Below are 18,152 nucleotides of genomic sequence, written 5' to 3'. Positions count from 1 at the left end.
GTAGCTTAACTTTCTTTATTTAAATGTTCAATTAAATTTTTTTACAACATAGTTTAATATCATTCTCTGTTTGCCAGTAAAATCTCAACAAGTGTCAACAACTTTGTGAATTTCTTGACTTTGTTTATACGTAGCAAAATACTCAGTCTTTTGTACCTGGGTATGGTTCGGATGGGATTTGAAATACGGTCCAGTGATGAAGGACCGGCGCGTTTGCTCTATAAACTACTGTCGTTCGTTTTTATCACACAAGCGATAGGAAATCATTAATCTAACTCTTAGTTAATCCTTTTCTTTTGTTTTTTTTTACATTTCGAGAAGTACAAAAAATGAAATCTTTAAAAAATAAAAATATATTTGTGTAAAACCCTGTACAAAAAATTTCACCAACCTTCCATTAACCCAACCAGGTACGATGTGAATCCCAACCGTGACTATCGTTATGTTGCGCAAAGGTGAAAATGTACATTTCCCCATCGTGAATAATTGACATGCAATTTGCCGCCCTTTTGTAGCCGTTCTCGATTGCACATAAAATGTCCCATAAGACAGTGGAGCAGTCAGCTGATGGTGGAAATTCGGATGGAGATACAAACTCATGGGTTTCAGCTACCAGTCGCCAAGCTCCGACGGTTTCTTGTAGTGCATATCCGACTACAGTTTGTTTTTTGGGAGACTTTTGTTCAACAACAAAAGTAGCATTCGTTTGCATGTGCTGATGGTAGGTTAGAAAAACTTCACCCAAGCACGCGACTAGAAGATTTAGAAATAAAGGTAAAGAAAGGTACTGATGGCGAAATGGTGTTGTTGCTTCACTGATAAATAATCATTGGTGCTGTATCATTTATGTTAAGTACACCATCATTCATGGAGTTTTGCAGTGTATTAGAAGGAATTTTATACGGTTTTGTATGGGAAGTAGATCATGCAACAAGAATATAATTAAAAGACATAAAATTTAAATCTCCTTTTGTTGTGGCACTACAAACTTAAGAGGTTTTGGCCTACCATTTCTGACTTTCCTTGACTTTCCGGAGCAGGATAATGCTTTATAGGGGGGATACGGTTCAGGTGGGATTTGATTCTTGATCTTGCCTTGAAGCATATATACCACAGGGTAGTCTTATATTTAAATTAGTAAAAAATGCATGCCACACATTTTAAAGACTATAATGAATTATTAATTATGGGGCTGTTATGGTATATAATATGATGGAGGCGCCTGGTTGCAAAATCCCAGCCGAAGCATTTTCCACGTAAGAAATGATGATTAAACATTTGAAAATGTACAGCAAAACTGAAATTTTAGAACAAAGGTGACAGAGAAAAAAGGAAGAAAATGTGATTCTCAAAACTAGGTATTTAGTGATAGCATACATAGAATTATTCAAAGACTCAATACATAAGCACAGAATTATTTCACATCTATTTCAAGATAGTAAATGTGTCAGGGTAGCTATTAGTGGAAACCAATAACACTATTTGTTGAAATCACAGATACAAATATTATGCATCAATAAATCATAGCGCTATATACACCCAGTGTTGCTTATATCTTGTGTCTGTTTCAACATTTTAGTATTGCTTTCCATTTCTCTCCTTTCAAACGAAGAAAAATAAAACATAAATAAAAAAAAACGTCTGCAGATGGCCTTATTGCCCATTAGCGCGAATAGTCTGAATACTCCCCACAGGAGAATGGGTGCTGAAGCGCGACTACATAACAACAGTTCTGTGCAACGGCCTGACAGTATATTGACTGCCGTTCCACCACAACGGGATCGGTAGCCGAACACTGGTCTGATTCATGCCGGTTTGCCGATGCCTCAAGTGACACTTTCTGTCACTATCATTCAAAGGCTGCGGCCTCTGCACAGTCTGACACTGATTTTTATTGAACTTACCACTTCTAAGCGATCCTAGCAATCGGTGACATGTCAATGGAACTGGCAGGAAAATGCTATCCGTGTAAGAAATAAAACCCAGCACCGCATCGCAGCAAATCTAAACCCGGTCTATGGAAGGGAACGGTGTTCCAAGCTGGGAGATTGTATTGCGGTAATATATTCAGCAACTTTATGAAGTTTTGTCGCCTTTTGGGACATTCGCAATACGCCCGCTCACGTGAAAGGAACGTATTCCCTGATGTCGCACTTATGGAGCAGACAGGAGGCTTACACGAACATATATCAGCGATTTATTCACTTTTGTAGATCCCTGTTTTTTCCCTCTTTACTCATCTTCCACTGCTTAACAATACTACTTGTGTGTGGCGTGTAAAAAGGCAAAACTTTATTATTGCGAATCCAAATGTCTACCGGAAATGGTGACCAGCGGAATCCTGCTGCGAGTCTAGTAACGTACGCAGTTTTTTCTTCACCAACTTCGTCCTTCACGTGCGTCCCATTCTAAGAACGTAAAGTTTTCCCACCAGAACGATCCGTTACCACAAACGCCATTGGGATGGGTTATTTCTTGGGTATGGCCATGGACGAAACGGATTCATTCTTTGTAACTGTGTACATGTGATATTGTTGCAAGACTCAGCCACATCTCGCCGTAGAGGGATGGTTAGGTGTGGTTGTGTGGTTTATTGACACCGTTGCCTTCTTTTTGCTTCCTCAACCATTCAACATGGAACGCCAGACGAGACTACCAAAAAGGATTACATGAGTTTCGGCAAACTTTCTTGGGTCAAATGCGTACTCTTGCAACTGCTTCCCGGAAGCTTCCGTTCGTGGCAGCTCGTGGTGCTGTCGGAAATGTATTCGATTTTATTGTGAATTCTATTTAGATATTATACAGACCCGAACGCACCTTAACGTGTGCGACCTGCACACGGTCTCGTGCTGTATATGATGGAACACGGTATTTGTATTGCCGTTTGCTGTGTGCCACCTGGCCTTGCTTGCTTTTGTAGTCGCAACCCTCTAATGCGAAACGAATGTCAATAAATTGTATGTAGTTATTAAGGGAGTGATTTCTTTTTTCTGCTAGCTATCGGTAAGCACGCAACATAAACCTTGCTGAATGAATAAAGCGGTCAGAAAGAAATATTTTCTTTAGCTTTAGTAAAAAATGACGTTACTTTTATATAGACCATTGATTACTTAGCATTTGTAGTGAATTTTTTTTATCAAAAAAGGATTTTTACATCAAAATATTTTCCTTCACACACTCACAAAAAAAGATTTCTTCATCAAACCTTTTATTAAAACAAAACAACATATTTCGTTTGACTTAATTTAGTTTAGATCGTTAGCACCTGTGTTCGATAGCACATTTATGCATCAAACTTCTGAAACATTCCATCAATATTTCAACATGCAAACATTTCTCCAATGCTTCCTAATGTTTCCCCAACCCTGCCCAGATATTTTAATATCCTAAATTCCGGAACACTAATAATGAATGTGCGATGGATGCTAAGTGTTTTCAGAAACATTGCTACCATATGCTGCCACTAGTCTAATGTTACGCTGTAGCTCAACTTCGGGTGCGCTGTTGTTCAAGCTTTTAAAATTGGTTTGCTCATGATTAATTGAATGCGGTCCGGTACTGTCCGAACCAGTCCAGCTTGGTAAAGTTGTGCTCTCGAGCGCTGGAAACGAATGTACCATGCATTTGGGTGGGTCAACAGCCCACTGAACGGTGGGGTGGTTATAATGGATTTTCGGCTATCCAAACCCGTGAAGCGAACGACAAATGCGTGCAATTTGTTTTGTGCATCATGCAACAGGGCCACTCGGGTAGAATATTTCATCCGGTTTGCCATACGGGTCACGAGAGCGCAAGAGAACGGAAATGTAGCTAAATTGGTTTTAAATTCAATATTGCTGCAAATCGTTTTACCCGTTCGATGTTCACCACCGTAAGTGAGGCAAAATGTATGAGGCAACCAGCAGCAATGATGATTGTCGTCGATTTCTTCCCCCTGTGCAGTGGGTAAAACATGTTGAACGAGGACACATTTCATAGCAGCTAATTAAATATGCTCCCGAATATGTTGGTTGATGTAGGTAAAAATCTGATTCCCGATTAGTGATAAGCTGCTAAATAAGTGAAATCATGCAGCACAGAAGGCAGTTCTGGCTGATAGGGAATATATAGGACAATTGTATTGATTTGCTTTGATGAAATATTGTTTGATAATCTGTTTGGTATGGAGTTAATGGTTTTTGGGGAGTTTTTTCGAAGTACCGAAAAGATGTTTTATTTATCTAGTTATTAGAAATATTTTGAAATATCATGAAACTGAAGAAAAAATTATTTTTTTATAAAAATGAGATCGTTTTAATGTTGCTAAATTTTAATTTAATTTACAATTCATATGCAAAATATTTCTCATAAATTGTCAAGAGCTGAGTAGCTTCATTATACTAAGTTACTGTCTTACGGCTAATATATTATTGTTTGCTCGTTCCACTGTTTTGTGTTAAATGATCATTAAAAAAAAATAATTGTGGCATATTTTTCTAAATTATAATTAGTTAAAATTGAATCGTAATTACGTGATTGTATCATCTTCAACTTAAATTCCTAAAACCAATTAATTATATAATTAAACAATACGAAAAATAAAACGAAACTAAAGTCTAAACGACAATGAAAAGATTTATCCACTTTTCACCGCAAACATCACAAGAAGCAGTACTCCAATTTGTTAATCACAACATACACAATTTCTTCTCTGCTATTGCACATAAAACACACAAGAAAAAAAACACAAAATGTAATTAAAACGTAACAAAAACACGCTAACGCAAACTGTGTTTTCTTGTATTCTCATTCACAGAGCTTCTTAAGATTGGTTTCGCAACTGCTTCACCAGTGTACTGTCTTTATGGTGCAATAAAACAAAACCGAAATGAAATGAAATTATCAAGAAAAATACACTCCAACAACCAGGTAACCGACGATACAGGCAACGATACAGCGTCCAAATCGTCCACGACAGAAGCACCGGACGTGAGCAGAACCATAAACAACAAACATCAGCCAAAAAGGAGAAGGCAAAAAAAACAGACAATCGTTGCTTCGCATCTGACGTGACCGAAGAAAAATCATACCATCACAGGAAACACACCGTCCCGAAGGTGCCCGAGCAGGGTATCCTGCCTGCAATTGCAATTGAATTGCGTCCGGAAGTGAAATCTTTGGTCACAGTTAGTGCACGCTTGCTGGTGGTCACATAATCGTACTGACGAAGCGAATGATTGTGCAGTGACATTTGTCAAGAAGAAAAGAGGTTTTTCTTTCTTTCTTTTGTGCTTTTAAATCAAGTCGAAAGCAAGCAGAAGACAGAAGAAGAATGCAACCAAATGGCATAAAATGTGGTTGCTTCGTGCGATGAAACTGAACTTGGACGCTTGCAGTTTTGCCTCGATGTAACCCAATCAAAGCTCAATACGGTTCAATCAGAAGTTAAATTGTACTGCAGAGATGAATATGTTGCATTAGTTCCATTGTTGCAAACAAAAAAAAAAATTTATAACCAACAACATTACTCAAGTTCCCGTGTAATTAAACCGAAGGATAAAATGCTTCTTTTGTTGTATTTTTTGCTCACATTCTTCAATGCATTGCGCATAAAATTAATATGACAGGTTTTGCTTTTATTGGTTCTTGTAACTTTTTTTGCGGATTTAATGTGACATATTTTTTCTGCTGAGGGCGCTTTGATAGACTGATGCCACTCCATGTTTATGTGCAAAAACTCCACCCACCCTTCGACTTTAGTACGAAAACAAAAACCACACAAATAAACAAGTTCTATCTCTCTTCATTTCTGGTACAGCCCGCAAAAAAAACTCACCACCACTGGCTGTGTGGTTGAGCAGCCGCTCCACTGATAAAGACATCAACCAAAAATGCGAAAGATCACCATCGGCATCAACGCTACCGCCGAAAGCAAAACGGTGAAAAGTTGGGCGTAAATCGCGCGGAAAAATAAAGTGATGAAAATCGGTGCCCCGACGCTGCGTGGCTTCTTCCACACCTCGGCACGCCTGCGTGAGTGAGGGCCAACGTAAATGAGTACATATTTATAGTAAAGCAGTGCAAAAATCGTCACGCCCTGATGGATAATTATAATTGAAACCGCTTCTGGTCCGCCGGTGACGATAAGCTTGAGCTTTTTGTGGTTGTGTGGAGAAAAGTTTCCTCCATTCTCCATCCAGCGTGCGGCCGCTTCTGTGTGTGTGTGTGTTTGTAGGTGCTTTTGTGTGCTGTGTTTTGTGTTGCCGTGTTATTGCCACAAGTAAGCAAAGTGAGCAAGTGAGAATTGTGCTTGTGCTGCTGCCCGTGACGCAGCCCGGAAGCGTTCCAGGCGTGGTGAGTCGCTTTTGGCGCGCTTCCAGCCGTGAAGCTCGATTCCGAATTGCCATAAATTAAAAGCATCCCTAATCTCAAGCACTTGTTCGTTGTGGGAAAACTGCGAAAGTGCTCCGGGATATCCGTCGAACGGTTTTGCCTGTGCGTGTGACATTATTAGCAACCGTAGCATAAGCAGAAGCTTCTAGCATCGTTTCCTGTCGAACGAAGCGCATCGGAACCGAGGAACGCAATGACGGAAGCGGACAACTACGATGACGAGGTAGGTGCACTGTTTTCCTGGTACCGGTTATATTCGAGTGATATCCCTTAGCATCAGTCTTTCGATTCGATGCGTCGAAATAATTACCCGACCGGTATGGAAACCGTTCGTCCCAAAAAAACAACCACTGTTGCTTTATTTCGATGGGGCGGAAATTGCGTTCAAAGAAATTTGTTTAAATTACCCGACCGATAATCTCGCGAAGGGATTAAGGAAGTATCCTTTTCTGAAGAGGGCTTAGTATTGAATGAACAGTCGACGGTTTCCTGTTTTCCAGGAAACGGGGAACAACTAATTGGATACATCCTGACGGTTTTTAGGGGTCTGTGATTGATGGGGTTGTTTGTTGGAACAAGCATACGGAAAGTAGATCGTTGCAATAAGGAGCAGAAGAACGATTTTTGTGAAATTAATTTCGAATGACAGGAAGATAATGAGCAATAACTAGTGAGTGTCATTAAATTTGTCCTTTTTTCTTTTCAACTCACACTCAATTAAACATGTTTTATGGTTTGATTTTTTTTTTTTACATTCATTTTTTACTAATTTATATACTTGCGTTATTTTATATTGATTTTTCAAGACTTATTAAGACATTATCATAATTTAAGTGAAAATATACCAACATTAATCGTATTCCTTTTTCTTAAAAAAAGTTTTATTGCAATAGAGTTTTACGGAAATTAGTAACCGATTCATTTTAAATGTGTTTTCGACGTTCTTTTACATAATGATTTAGTACTGAACACGTTTACTGCCATGTCAGTCCCTAGGGACTGACAGTTCACTTTGCAATTTGCAACAGGCTTGGTAGTTATCGTATTAACAAGAGCTTTTAAGCATTATTTCCTGGCCATAAACAAAAGCATTTCGTTTTCTTTAGCAGATTTTGTTTCCTCGTTTTTCTTTTTACTGTATAGTTTGCCATTTTGCTCTGATGTTATAGGAAAAAATCCTTATACGGATGAATTCCACAAGTTTTAATTATTTTTTTCATATTTTTCATTTTTTATTTATATTTAATTATTACATCATATTGTCAGTCTCAACAGGCTGAATCGTACTATTTTCACAAGGCATTTCCTTCTTGAACTTTGGCTTATCCCGGGAATACTCGGTTGTGATAGTGCGTTTATTAATTTTTTTTTTTTGCTTATATTGTTAAATCTTTACTACCCATCATGGTGTGCTAGAGGCTGAGAGAGCGCGAAGTTACGCATTTGTCCAGGATTAGTTCACCGATGCTTAAAATGTCCCCATAATTGAACATTTTTTGTGCATTAATTTACCTGCATTGAAGTGTGTGATTCTCCGCTAGAGAAAGGCATCGATGGCACCAGCCCCCATATCGTTTTCTAATGATTAAAACGCGTTTTCAACTGTTCTTTCCTGCTTCATCTTGTTACGTTGAAACTCTATTTACACTAGTTTTAGAGTTGTCGCAGATGTAGTTAAGATGCGTACGCACCGGGTAATACGTAAGATACAACATTATTACGATTAATTCGTAAACTTTCGAATTTAAAGACTTTGCAGCTAGAGTTGAGTTGAGAAGTTGATCTCAGGGCGTATCCTTCCATCTTCGGTTGCTATCTGGATGATCGCTTATAGTTTGTTTGGCTCGCTATATCTCATTCACGTTTTTTCAATTCAATTCTCACGAGACGACTGTTAAGATTTTTATCTTAACGAAATGATAGTGACCTACAGTCAACTCTGATTGTTTTGTACCATTCCGAAATAAAGGCGTATAAAAATGTCAATATTGTTACTGTTATTCAAAGTTATCAGACATTTCTCGTTTTACTAATTAAAAACGAAATTGCCTATAAAATCAACAATCAACATTAAACTCCGAAAAAGCTGCCAAACAATGTAGGTATCAATATTAGCAACTTAAATTCCACAGGTAACCCAAACAGGTGGTAATACGTACTGTACCAAGAATTCCACTGTCAAACACTTCGTTTTTCCATTTGCTGCAAAGTAAAAAACCACTTAAAACGGTACCGAATGATCCGCAAAATTAAACAAATGTACATTCCGACAATGTACATCCCAAATCGTAACGCAACGAAAACAAAGAAAAGCACAACACACCGAAACATGTTTCCATTGGTTTGGCGTGTTTTTTTTATGTTATAAAAAACCCCTGCGGTTACATTGCTACTGTAAAACATTTTTCATTTCAACTTCGGTTTCCACTTCCGTTTCGCCCGGACCCAACTCGTATCGAGTGCTGCGTGAGCGGACAGAAAATCCTTAGGCTTGTGTGAGAGCAGTTGTATGTGTATGTCTTGTGAATCTCCCCGCGGGCCATTAATTTTCCCAAGAACAAACCCATCATTGAACAAACATACACGGGCAGCACACACACACACACACACACACACACCCCGCCGCACATAATTGCTCCTGCCACCATCATTTCCGCTGGTCGCACCGCTTATCCAGCAAGTATTCAGCGATAACGATAAGCAACAGCGCACGGGAAGCTCCGTGACTCAACAATTCCGGTGAATTTGAGTTTCCGGACTCGGGCTTTTCTTTTTCGTGTTACATTTCGTTTCTCACTCTGTATAAAACATTTAGTTGTTCCCTTCCATTGGGTGAACGAAACGACGGTGCACTGGGTAACTTCCCTTGGAGCATCATAAACCTCGAATGCCGGTTCCGTCGGGGTCGTCTGACAAACGCAACCCAACAAAGCATAATATTGCTTTCCAGCGTTTATCGTATCCATCATTGGATACCACTGGCGGCGTATTTCTTTACAGGGGTAACCGTTTTACGCCAGTCATCGACACCCGGATGGGAGTCGGTGTTGGAGCTTTTTGTCGGTCGTAAGTTCCTGTTGGCGAGTGGTAAAAAATAAAATCATAATTTTCGCACATCGGACACGGGGCACTGAATCGGTTTTTTGATACGGCTTAATCATTTGTTTTACTTTCCTTTCCCCCGGGTGTAAAGGAATGGGAATCGCATTGTACTGCTCATGCGAGCCTGTTTTAAATTAACCTGTTCATCGAGGCAGTTTGTATTATGGCGTGGTTCAGCTATTGAAATGAATTTTTTTTAATGATTTTTTTATCAGAAAATCATTATAAAACTTTGTTGATTGTTCATACAAATTATGTTAACCAGAAACGTAATTAGAAACAAAATTTCCAAATTAGATAACCTTTTTTTTGCTCATATGTGAATAATCCTTATACCTTACTCGTTCGCATACGTAACAATTGTTCAGCTGTATTTCGATTCACCTATACTTGGAATCGAATGAAAAAAAAAATAAATAAAAACCCTTGCACTGACGTACAGAAGATGAATCAACCTACATGCGTGCATGTCATGAGAGCAGCAAATCCCTGGCCGTGACGTGCTGCCAGTCAGATGTCAATTCCAACTGCCACAAACTGTATCATACTTCACCTTTCACCCGTATATGTTACGTTTAGCTGACAAGGTAAATGTATTGTAGAACACTGCACCAGCAGATATAAAGGAAAGCCAGCGAATGTATTCGCGTTATATTCGTGTGAAATAATTCAACGACTTTTTTAGACGAGGTAAAAAAAATTGATTTTTTTTTTCATTTATCGGATAATGGAAAGAATTGTTTTTTAATTAATAAATGAAGTGACGACTTATGTATCTATTTTCATCAAATTCTCACTATATCGGGTTTGGCCTACTAATAAACCTAGTCTTCAACTTTAAGGGCTAACCTGCTTGGTGTCTTTATCTTCTCGTAAATATTTTAGAGCCATTTCCATTTTTCAAACATACTAACAGAGTTTTAAAGCAATATAGTTTAGAAAAAACGTAGTTTATAAATCTTCATATTATGTTTCAATTACAATTGATTTCTTCAAATGATATCATTGATTAAGACTAAATAAAATCATTCCACTTGTCTTGAATTGGGATACATGGAACATACAATAAAATCAAGAAAAATACAGCTTGATCCACTTTAAAATCAATATCGTTTTGTACATTTAACATCAGCTTTCAGTTAAAAACATCAACAGAGTACTCCTTAATGAACAGAAACTCTATTCCTCGGTGCATTCTTTATGTTGTGTTGATAAATTAAGCTTCTAAGAAGTTTACATTGCAGTGCCAAACTATTGACACAACAAAAAATACCGTCCACAAAACGATAAAAAACTCACCAACCACCAAACGGCTGCTTGAAAACTCCGTCCGTTCGACATTGACACACTGCCACAGCCATCCAAGGGAAAATGGACAGCGCAATTGAAAAGCAAATAAACTCCAGCTCAAGAAATGTGCAAACAAACAGTTCACCCAGGATGGCCCGGTCACAGCAATGGGCACCATTGGTCTGCATTTTATAACCAAGTTTTGCACGATCGCTTCACTATCTCTCAGCTAAGCGAGCTTCAAACTTTTGTAACAAGTTCGTCGTCGTAGCTGAGCCGATAGAAATGGAAGAAGAAAAAAAATCCTCAAACACCCACTAACCTCTTCCGCAAAAGCAAAAAGTTTTGTTCGCGATTTCGTTAAATACGGAAGCAAAAAAAATTGGAAGCGAGAAACTAAAAGATGCTTTTTTTTCTTCTGAAAACTTTTCCAGACACACTTTCCACCTACCACCACGATGCGTTTCACAATGTTGCAAAATTGCAATCATACATTCCGGAAGCAAAAACTTCAAAAACTCCAAACAAGTGCGATGGAAAATAAAATCACATACCGATCCACGCGATGCTAAAACAATGTCACCGGCATTACGTTATAATGTGCACACAACTTTTACGAGTACACTACGGGAATGCGTACGGAACACAACTTGACAACTAAATATGCTGTTGTCGCTATGGCCATGGAGGACGTTTTTCATATCACGCTTATGTTTTGTAGGAGAAAAATTTCCGACGAAACCGTCTTATGTAGTGCAGAGTGTCTGCTTTACTGCCTCATATCCGTGTAAAGACGGAAGAAATGAAGCACAATCCACAACAAAACCTGCCAGAGTAGAAAATTAACTTCTGTTTTAAGTTTCACTAAAATGAACCAACTTGATTTTTTGTTGTTGCGTACTTCGCTTCTACAAAAATAAAAAAAAAAACACCAACCCAGAAGATAACGTAGAGCAATATCCACAGCCAAGATTCTTACCACGCTCGGCAAACGATGACGTTGACGGCACGAGGATGATTATGATGATAGTTTCCTTAATCAAACCATACCAAAACCCACCCACCCACGGATCGTGACCGAATTGTGGAACTTTTTTCAACTTCCCACCAAAAAATTTATGAGTCAAAAATTTAAGCCACTTTACACTGTGAAACCATTGCTGGACGATTTTGTGAAACTATTCCAGTGCGAAAGCGATTTGCAACGCTTTTGCTTACCATTCACCGCTTCATGAATATTTCAATAATGATAATCATCCACATCGGTCCCTCCCCAGACCATCCGGATCCATCCACACATTTCAAATGTGCATGCTATTTAAATTTCATTTTTCATACCACACTGCTTCTTTTTCACTTTATGATTTTTGTAACCGCAAAACGAAACGTTGGATGATTTGTCCTGCTACGGCTAGAAGCACAACCCGACACCTCCTGTCCTTGGTTGATGGTTTGCCTGATGGTTGGTATGTTGGCGAAACGCTGTTGTGCCCATAATCCAATCTGTTTTAAAGCGTTTGTCACAACGCAGCCAGCATGCATGCTGTACGATCGACAGAGATTGTAGCGGGCGGATGGAAGAAGCACATGCCTTCGGGACTGATCTGGATGGGGATAAATATGGGAGTGAATTTATTTTGATAAAACCCAAACTGAGGGCTTTGTAGCCCTGGATAGAGGATGAAACTAAAAGCCACAGGCATTACTATTATCATAAAACGGAACCATGCACTGCTGCTGCTGCTGCTACTGCTGGTGGAGCGAATGAATGGAAAAATATGCTTCTGCTATATCGCTTTTTTCTTCCTACGCTCAATGAATAGACATTACACTGCATTTAAGATTCTGGAGAGTAAATCAGATGCAGCCAAGGGCATTCATTGCTTCAAAAGTCCATGACTACCATAAGGCACTAGTGCTTGTGTTATCCTTCCAGCTCCGGCATAAGGCATGCTTGCTCCGAGTCTTTCCCTTTCATGGTTTGACTCATGTATGGTTAAGCTAAAGGTAAACTAAGACCGTTTACTCTTCCATTTGATCAGAGAACCGTTTTTGTTTTCTTTTTTTCATTTTCACTACAACCATCACAGCACAATGGTTTATTTTTCAATTAAAAAGCATTTTCGGAAAAATAGTAATGTCGAAATGTTTACTGCTTCAAGCAGTACCAGGCGCCTCCATTGTACGATTTGCAGCACGTTACGATTTGAAGAACAATAGCAAATATTTCCTCGTTTTGTGACCGCATACGGAGAAAAAACCTAATGCGATGGTCATAAAATAGAGTAGTTTTCCTTCTATTGTTCCGAACACAATGTTGAAGACCTTAACAAACGCTTAATATTTAATCGTCGAGCATTATGCTGCAACCAGATTGTTTCGCAGTCGTAATACGAAGCATTCTATGAATAAAGAGTCCTTTTTATATACAGCGAAAGAGTTTTGTTGCCTTGCTTTTTTAATATTTATGTGTTTTGCATTGAATATGCGATATATCTTTATGAAAAATGCTCTAATTATTTATTATCTAAGTTATTAATTAAACTTAGTTATTTTTTATTTCATTGAATATTCAAGCCATTCATTTTTAAAATTTTCTAATTGAAATTTCTAAATATGTTACACAAATCACTATCTTTTGTGTAACATGCATAAATTTAGTATTTAATTTAATTTAAAAAACTACAAGAAGGAAATTTTTTATTTATCTTTTTACTAAAGTTTGTCAACAGTCTTCGTATACTGAAGCAAAGCTAGTAGTAAAGCATAAAGCTTGTAATCATAATACGATTTATATGGCAATTTTATCTATTTTATTTAACTATCATGATAGTAATGCTTCTTGCTCAAAATAAAAAAAAAAATTTTCAAAACCAATCTTTAATGCTGGCTTTAACTATTGCCTTTTCCTGGAGTCAGCTAACGATCCCTGTTTCTATTTCCGATTTTCAAACACTTTCATTTCCAACTTTTCCTCTGGGAATTGATTCTCCATAACCCTGCGTCAGCTCCTATTACCGCTTCCCATCACAATATATTGGTGCTATCCGAATCCAAAACGACCCTAGTTGGCTTTCTTTCTTTAACGATCGTCGAGCCTTAAATCATGGTCCCGCTAGTCCCGGAAGTGTCAAAACATGTTACGTTCACGTTGCAGCTCAATACTTTTCACCTGTTTCGACATCGATTTATCAACTACTACCTGGCGGCCATACACGAAATATCCTGTCTATCCAACGAAGGACAGCTACTGCTTCTGTTCAACTGCCCTGCAACTACCCTGCAACTTGTGGCCAAAGGGGGAAAAGGATGTGTTTCCTTGTGTCTGGTAGGTTCACAACAAACCAGAAACCATACTTTTATGCAGTATGCGGTAGGTGTCAATATGTTGCCATGACCGTCTGTTCTTTCTGTGTGCTTTTTGGTCTGATTTTATTATTCTTTTTTTTTGCACTATCTGAGATTGAAACATCCCGTATTGTTACTTCATCGTATGGGTCCAACCACCAACATCACTAGCACATTAAAGAAAAAAAGGAACTCACCACAACATAAGTTTGTGTACCCTACATCAACGCCATACATGTGGTCATATCAAGCAGTTTGGTGTTTTTATTAATTTATTCTCATTCGGTGGTTTTCTGCTCTGTTTGTATGGGGAATTTTACTAAAAAATTTTGGACTTTCTCTCTTCTACAAAAAACAAATTATGCTCATCCTTTACTCTTGCAGATCGGGACAATTTATGAGTAAGAAAAAAATAGGATGGGAAAGCTCATTTATCGCTTCATTGAGTGTGAAGCTTTTAATACAGGGAAATACTGAGAGCGTGTGTGTGTGTCGTGACCTGTCAGATGATTATTGAGCTTATTTTCCGCTTGACGTTGGGCTGGTGCAAAATATTGCAAATCGTTGCGTGCATTAAACGACTTAACTTTTATAATTGAACCGTTTAATGACCCATCTACAGCAGATTATGATATCGCAAAAGAGCAGAAAGTGAAATAATAAATTAAATCAGCACACTAAACGTAACACCATATTTCGTAATCATTCTTTTTCAAACATCGATTTGAGTTCTAAACTCCTATATTTGTAATCATTGGATGGAAAATCGATTTATTACAATTCATTTTAATCCCCGAACACGTTCTTACTCGCCATTAAGTTTCATGTAGTGCTTATCACTAGGCACAATTTAAAATTACAAAGTTTTTTTTCCCCAAAAACTCAAAATAGTCTGATTAAAAGTAAACGACAACGCTTCTTGGTCAATATTGACGAATATCTCGGTAGGATCAAATATATCACCACAAACCGGGCTTTTGCGGAAATCCCCAAAAATAGTGCGGACCACTACCATTTCCGTGCACGTACTACGGCCTTAAAACTTGCCTTCAAATTCAATCACCCTGACAGTGATCAATCGTTGTTTATCTCCACCACCACCCGTCGCACAGTGTCCAAAAATCGTGCCTAATAAGCCCGGAATGAAAAGCTTTCCCTCGAAAAAGTACCGACCCGTGGGACGAAAAAGGGAGCCACAAACGACACGCCTAACTCCAATCTTGTCGATTGCAAAACAATACAGCTCAAGCAGCTCGATGGCAGCCCGCGGGCATTACTCGCTGATCAACTGTATCGGGGTAGAAGGTCCGGGCCAGGTGTTTGTGCGCACCACGCAAAAGTTCAAATTTAGATCTAATCAATCATGTTCCAGTCAGTTACTGTTGCGATGAGACCAGCATAAAAACAGCAAACCTCCCAACTTTGCTGGCTCCTGGCCGTAAAACAGAGCACCTGCAATACCTTTTCGCTGACAATTTCTGTCACATTTTTTTGTTTGGGGCTAGCCCAGCAATACGGTTTTGTCCTTGACATACCCGAGAGGCTGGCTAGATGGCAAAATTGTTTCGCTAACAATAAGTTAGCCCCAGGTGCCGGTGGTGTTTCAGCATAGTTGTTATGGGTCGTGTCCGTGTCCGGTTCGAGAGCTTGAGTTTAACATTCTTGTCTAAAAGGTTAGTTAGTACACTTGATGAAAACTCATCAATCTTTGTTAGCAATGGGTTGGTTGAGAGGAGACATTTCGGTGTGGTATTTAAAATGGGAAGCAGTAGGCTTGAAAAATGAGACCGCCTACGCTTGTTTAAAGCAAACAATGAAACAAAAGCGCATTTCATGTTTAAATGATTCAATTGTCTTTCGATTAGGAGCAAACAAAATGTTCATTTTCTTTTAGTTTTGTTTGCCAACTAATGTTCTTGTCAATTTGTATTTACCTTTCAATTTTTTTATTTAGCGTTACCATCATTTCTCACTCTTAGGTTTCCTTCAGTTCTATTGATTTTGCTTCAATGATGATAAACTCAAGACTCGAAAAACAATAATTTGAAAGATGATTAATTTTGATACATTGAGGCATATACGCTCATGAAGAGAATGGTGGATACGAAACATCATTCATGATAATTTTAAAGCTATTTTCCTAAAATAAATTATAAAAATATATCATTTCAAAACTTAGACAAAAAAATTGTGACACATTTTTAAACAGAAAATATTCCTTTATTTTTTATCTTTCACAATTGTCACAATTTAACAAAGCAGCGATAAACCTCTTTAGACATTTCGTGATTAGTCTTTATCACAAGTGTCCTCTAAGCAGCTTTTAAGGGGAAATTTCTCTTTGGTCCTGTAATCAGAGATGAAATTCAAGCGTTCAAGCTCTTTCTATTTCATGCTCTTCGTTTATTAAGTTAGATTTAATTACCATTCCAATTCTCTTGGTATACCTAATAAGAGTTTCTTCGTCTCGAGAGTATAAAAAAAATATCAATACCGCAGGTATGTTTCATCAAGATCATGCTTTTCGGTAAATATGATTTCGTACCATAATCTAATTAGAACCAACGATTATCATTTACGAATAGCGCGCTAACTGCCCCGACCACAGACCCACAAATTAATGATAATGAAGGGGCACAAAGTTCAAGACGAAACCGTCGCATCAATTATGCGGACCACTGCACCGTACAAGCGTATCCGTTTATCGAATTAGCTGAATGCAATGTAATTTCTCCCGAACGGTTCGGTATCAATGTGCGTAAGTCGGGAGTTGGTGACGTGGTAACTTCAACACCACACGCCGGTTAGCAATCGGTTCAGCTGATCAATAAATTCTAATGAGATACTAGCGCCCGGTGCGAGAAAATGCAATCGGCCATCGAACCGCAATCTGGCCACAAAGGTCAATTACCGATCGATCGAAGATTAGACGGCTGCAAACACAGCCCTCCTTTCGTCACGAGGGTAAAAACCCATGCTAACTTTGGCATTCGTTGGGGCCGTTCGTTTGTTTACCGAAACATACTCGTAAATTTAAAACGCTCCCCAACGATTTCAATTCCAATTTCGATTGAGATAATCGCGTTCGTGGGGTCTTATTTACATGCTTCGTGTTATGAGCCCTGCCTCGATCGCCGACCCCACCGACTGAAAGTTACCATGCCAATCAATTTGCCATTCCAGACGTGATTGGCTAAAGCATCCAATTAGTGTTTCGGGTATTTCAAGCTGTTTCATTACATTGATGGTGTGGTGAAATTGTTCGGTAGTATTTTTTAACACTTCACTACATTCCCAATCACGACACGCAGCGCGTTTGGAAGCATGGTTAATGTTACGCGAGAGTTTACGGTGTTACGATTCCGAAGCAGTAAGTCACGTTTCAAATGGGCTGTTTTTTTTTGCAATGAACATATTAAAAAAAATTGATTATTTTCTTCTTTTTTATTCAAACCAAATAAAATCAATTTGAAGTATCGGCTAAGACATGAATCTGCTTTAAAAAATTTTTTTATAAACCTTTATTTGCATTCCACTTGGAAATGGTTTGATAACACTATACTCTTCTCAAGGATGCCAATTTGAAACAGGGTTAAAAGTTTTTTTTCTCACATCGAACGAACTTTATCAGACCCAACAGACCAAAAGCAAATATTTATGTTCTACCGTTGGAAAAGGTTGACTTTGCTTTCTCGCCAATGGGGTTGAATACCTTTCGGAGTAACATCAATAAAATAGGAAAACAGAGAACAGGGATAACTTTATTGCTCAGAAAAAAAAAGCAAAAACAAATGAAGCTATAATTTCTGGTGAAGGGTGAATGATTTTGAATGTTTATAAAACATGAACTTTCCAAAACAAAATTTTAAAAACATCTTTTTTATATGAAGATTGATCTCCATGCTTTTCCTTGATACTATTCTAATACTTAATAATAGCTGAGACAATATAAAGTAGGTTAAGTCTCTGTCTCGTCTTCGCTAAATGACCATTTTGGCTTACTAAACTTATTTTTACAACGTCGCCGGAGATCAGTCAGG

General features: G+C 38.3%; 1 protein-coding gene across 4 annotated transcripts in view; it reads left to right on the top strand.

Moving 5' to 3' along the window:
* Positions 1–18,152, top strand: part of LOC125766312 (venom dipeptidyl peptidase 4) — a 111,958-nt gene that overhangs the window by 15,901 nt on the left and 77,905 nt on the right. For all 4 annotated transcript variants that reach the window (XM_049432134.1, XM_049432136.1, XM_049432135.1 and 1 more), the window contains one exon: positions 5,798–6,595. In XM_049432134.1, coding sequence (XP_049288091.1) covers positions 6,566–6,595 — 30 coding nt within the window. In that variant the 5' untranslated portion in view covers positions 5,798–6,565. The remainder of the gene's footprint in view (positions 1–5,797; positions 6,596–18,152) is intronic.

This window comes from Anopheles funestus, chromosome 2RL (genome assembly GCF_943734845.2).
Source record: "Anopheles funestus chromosome 2RL, idAnoFuneDA-416_04, whole genome shotgun sequence".
NCBI lineage: Eukaryota > Metazoa > Arthropoda > Insecta > Diptera > Culicidae > Anopheles > Anopheles funestus.
The sequence above is the reverse complement of the archived record's forward strand: the minus strand, read 5'-3'. Positions and strand labels throughout refer to the sequence as shown.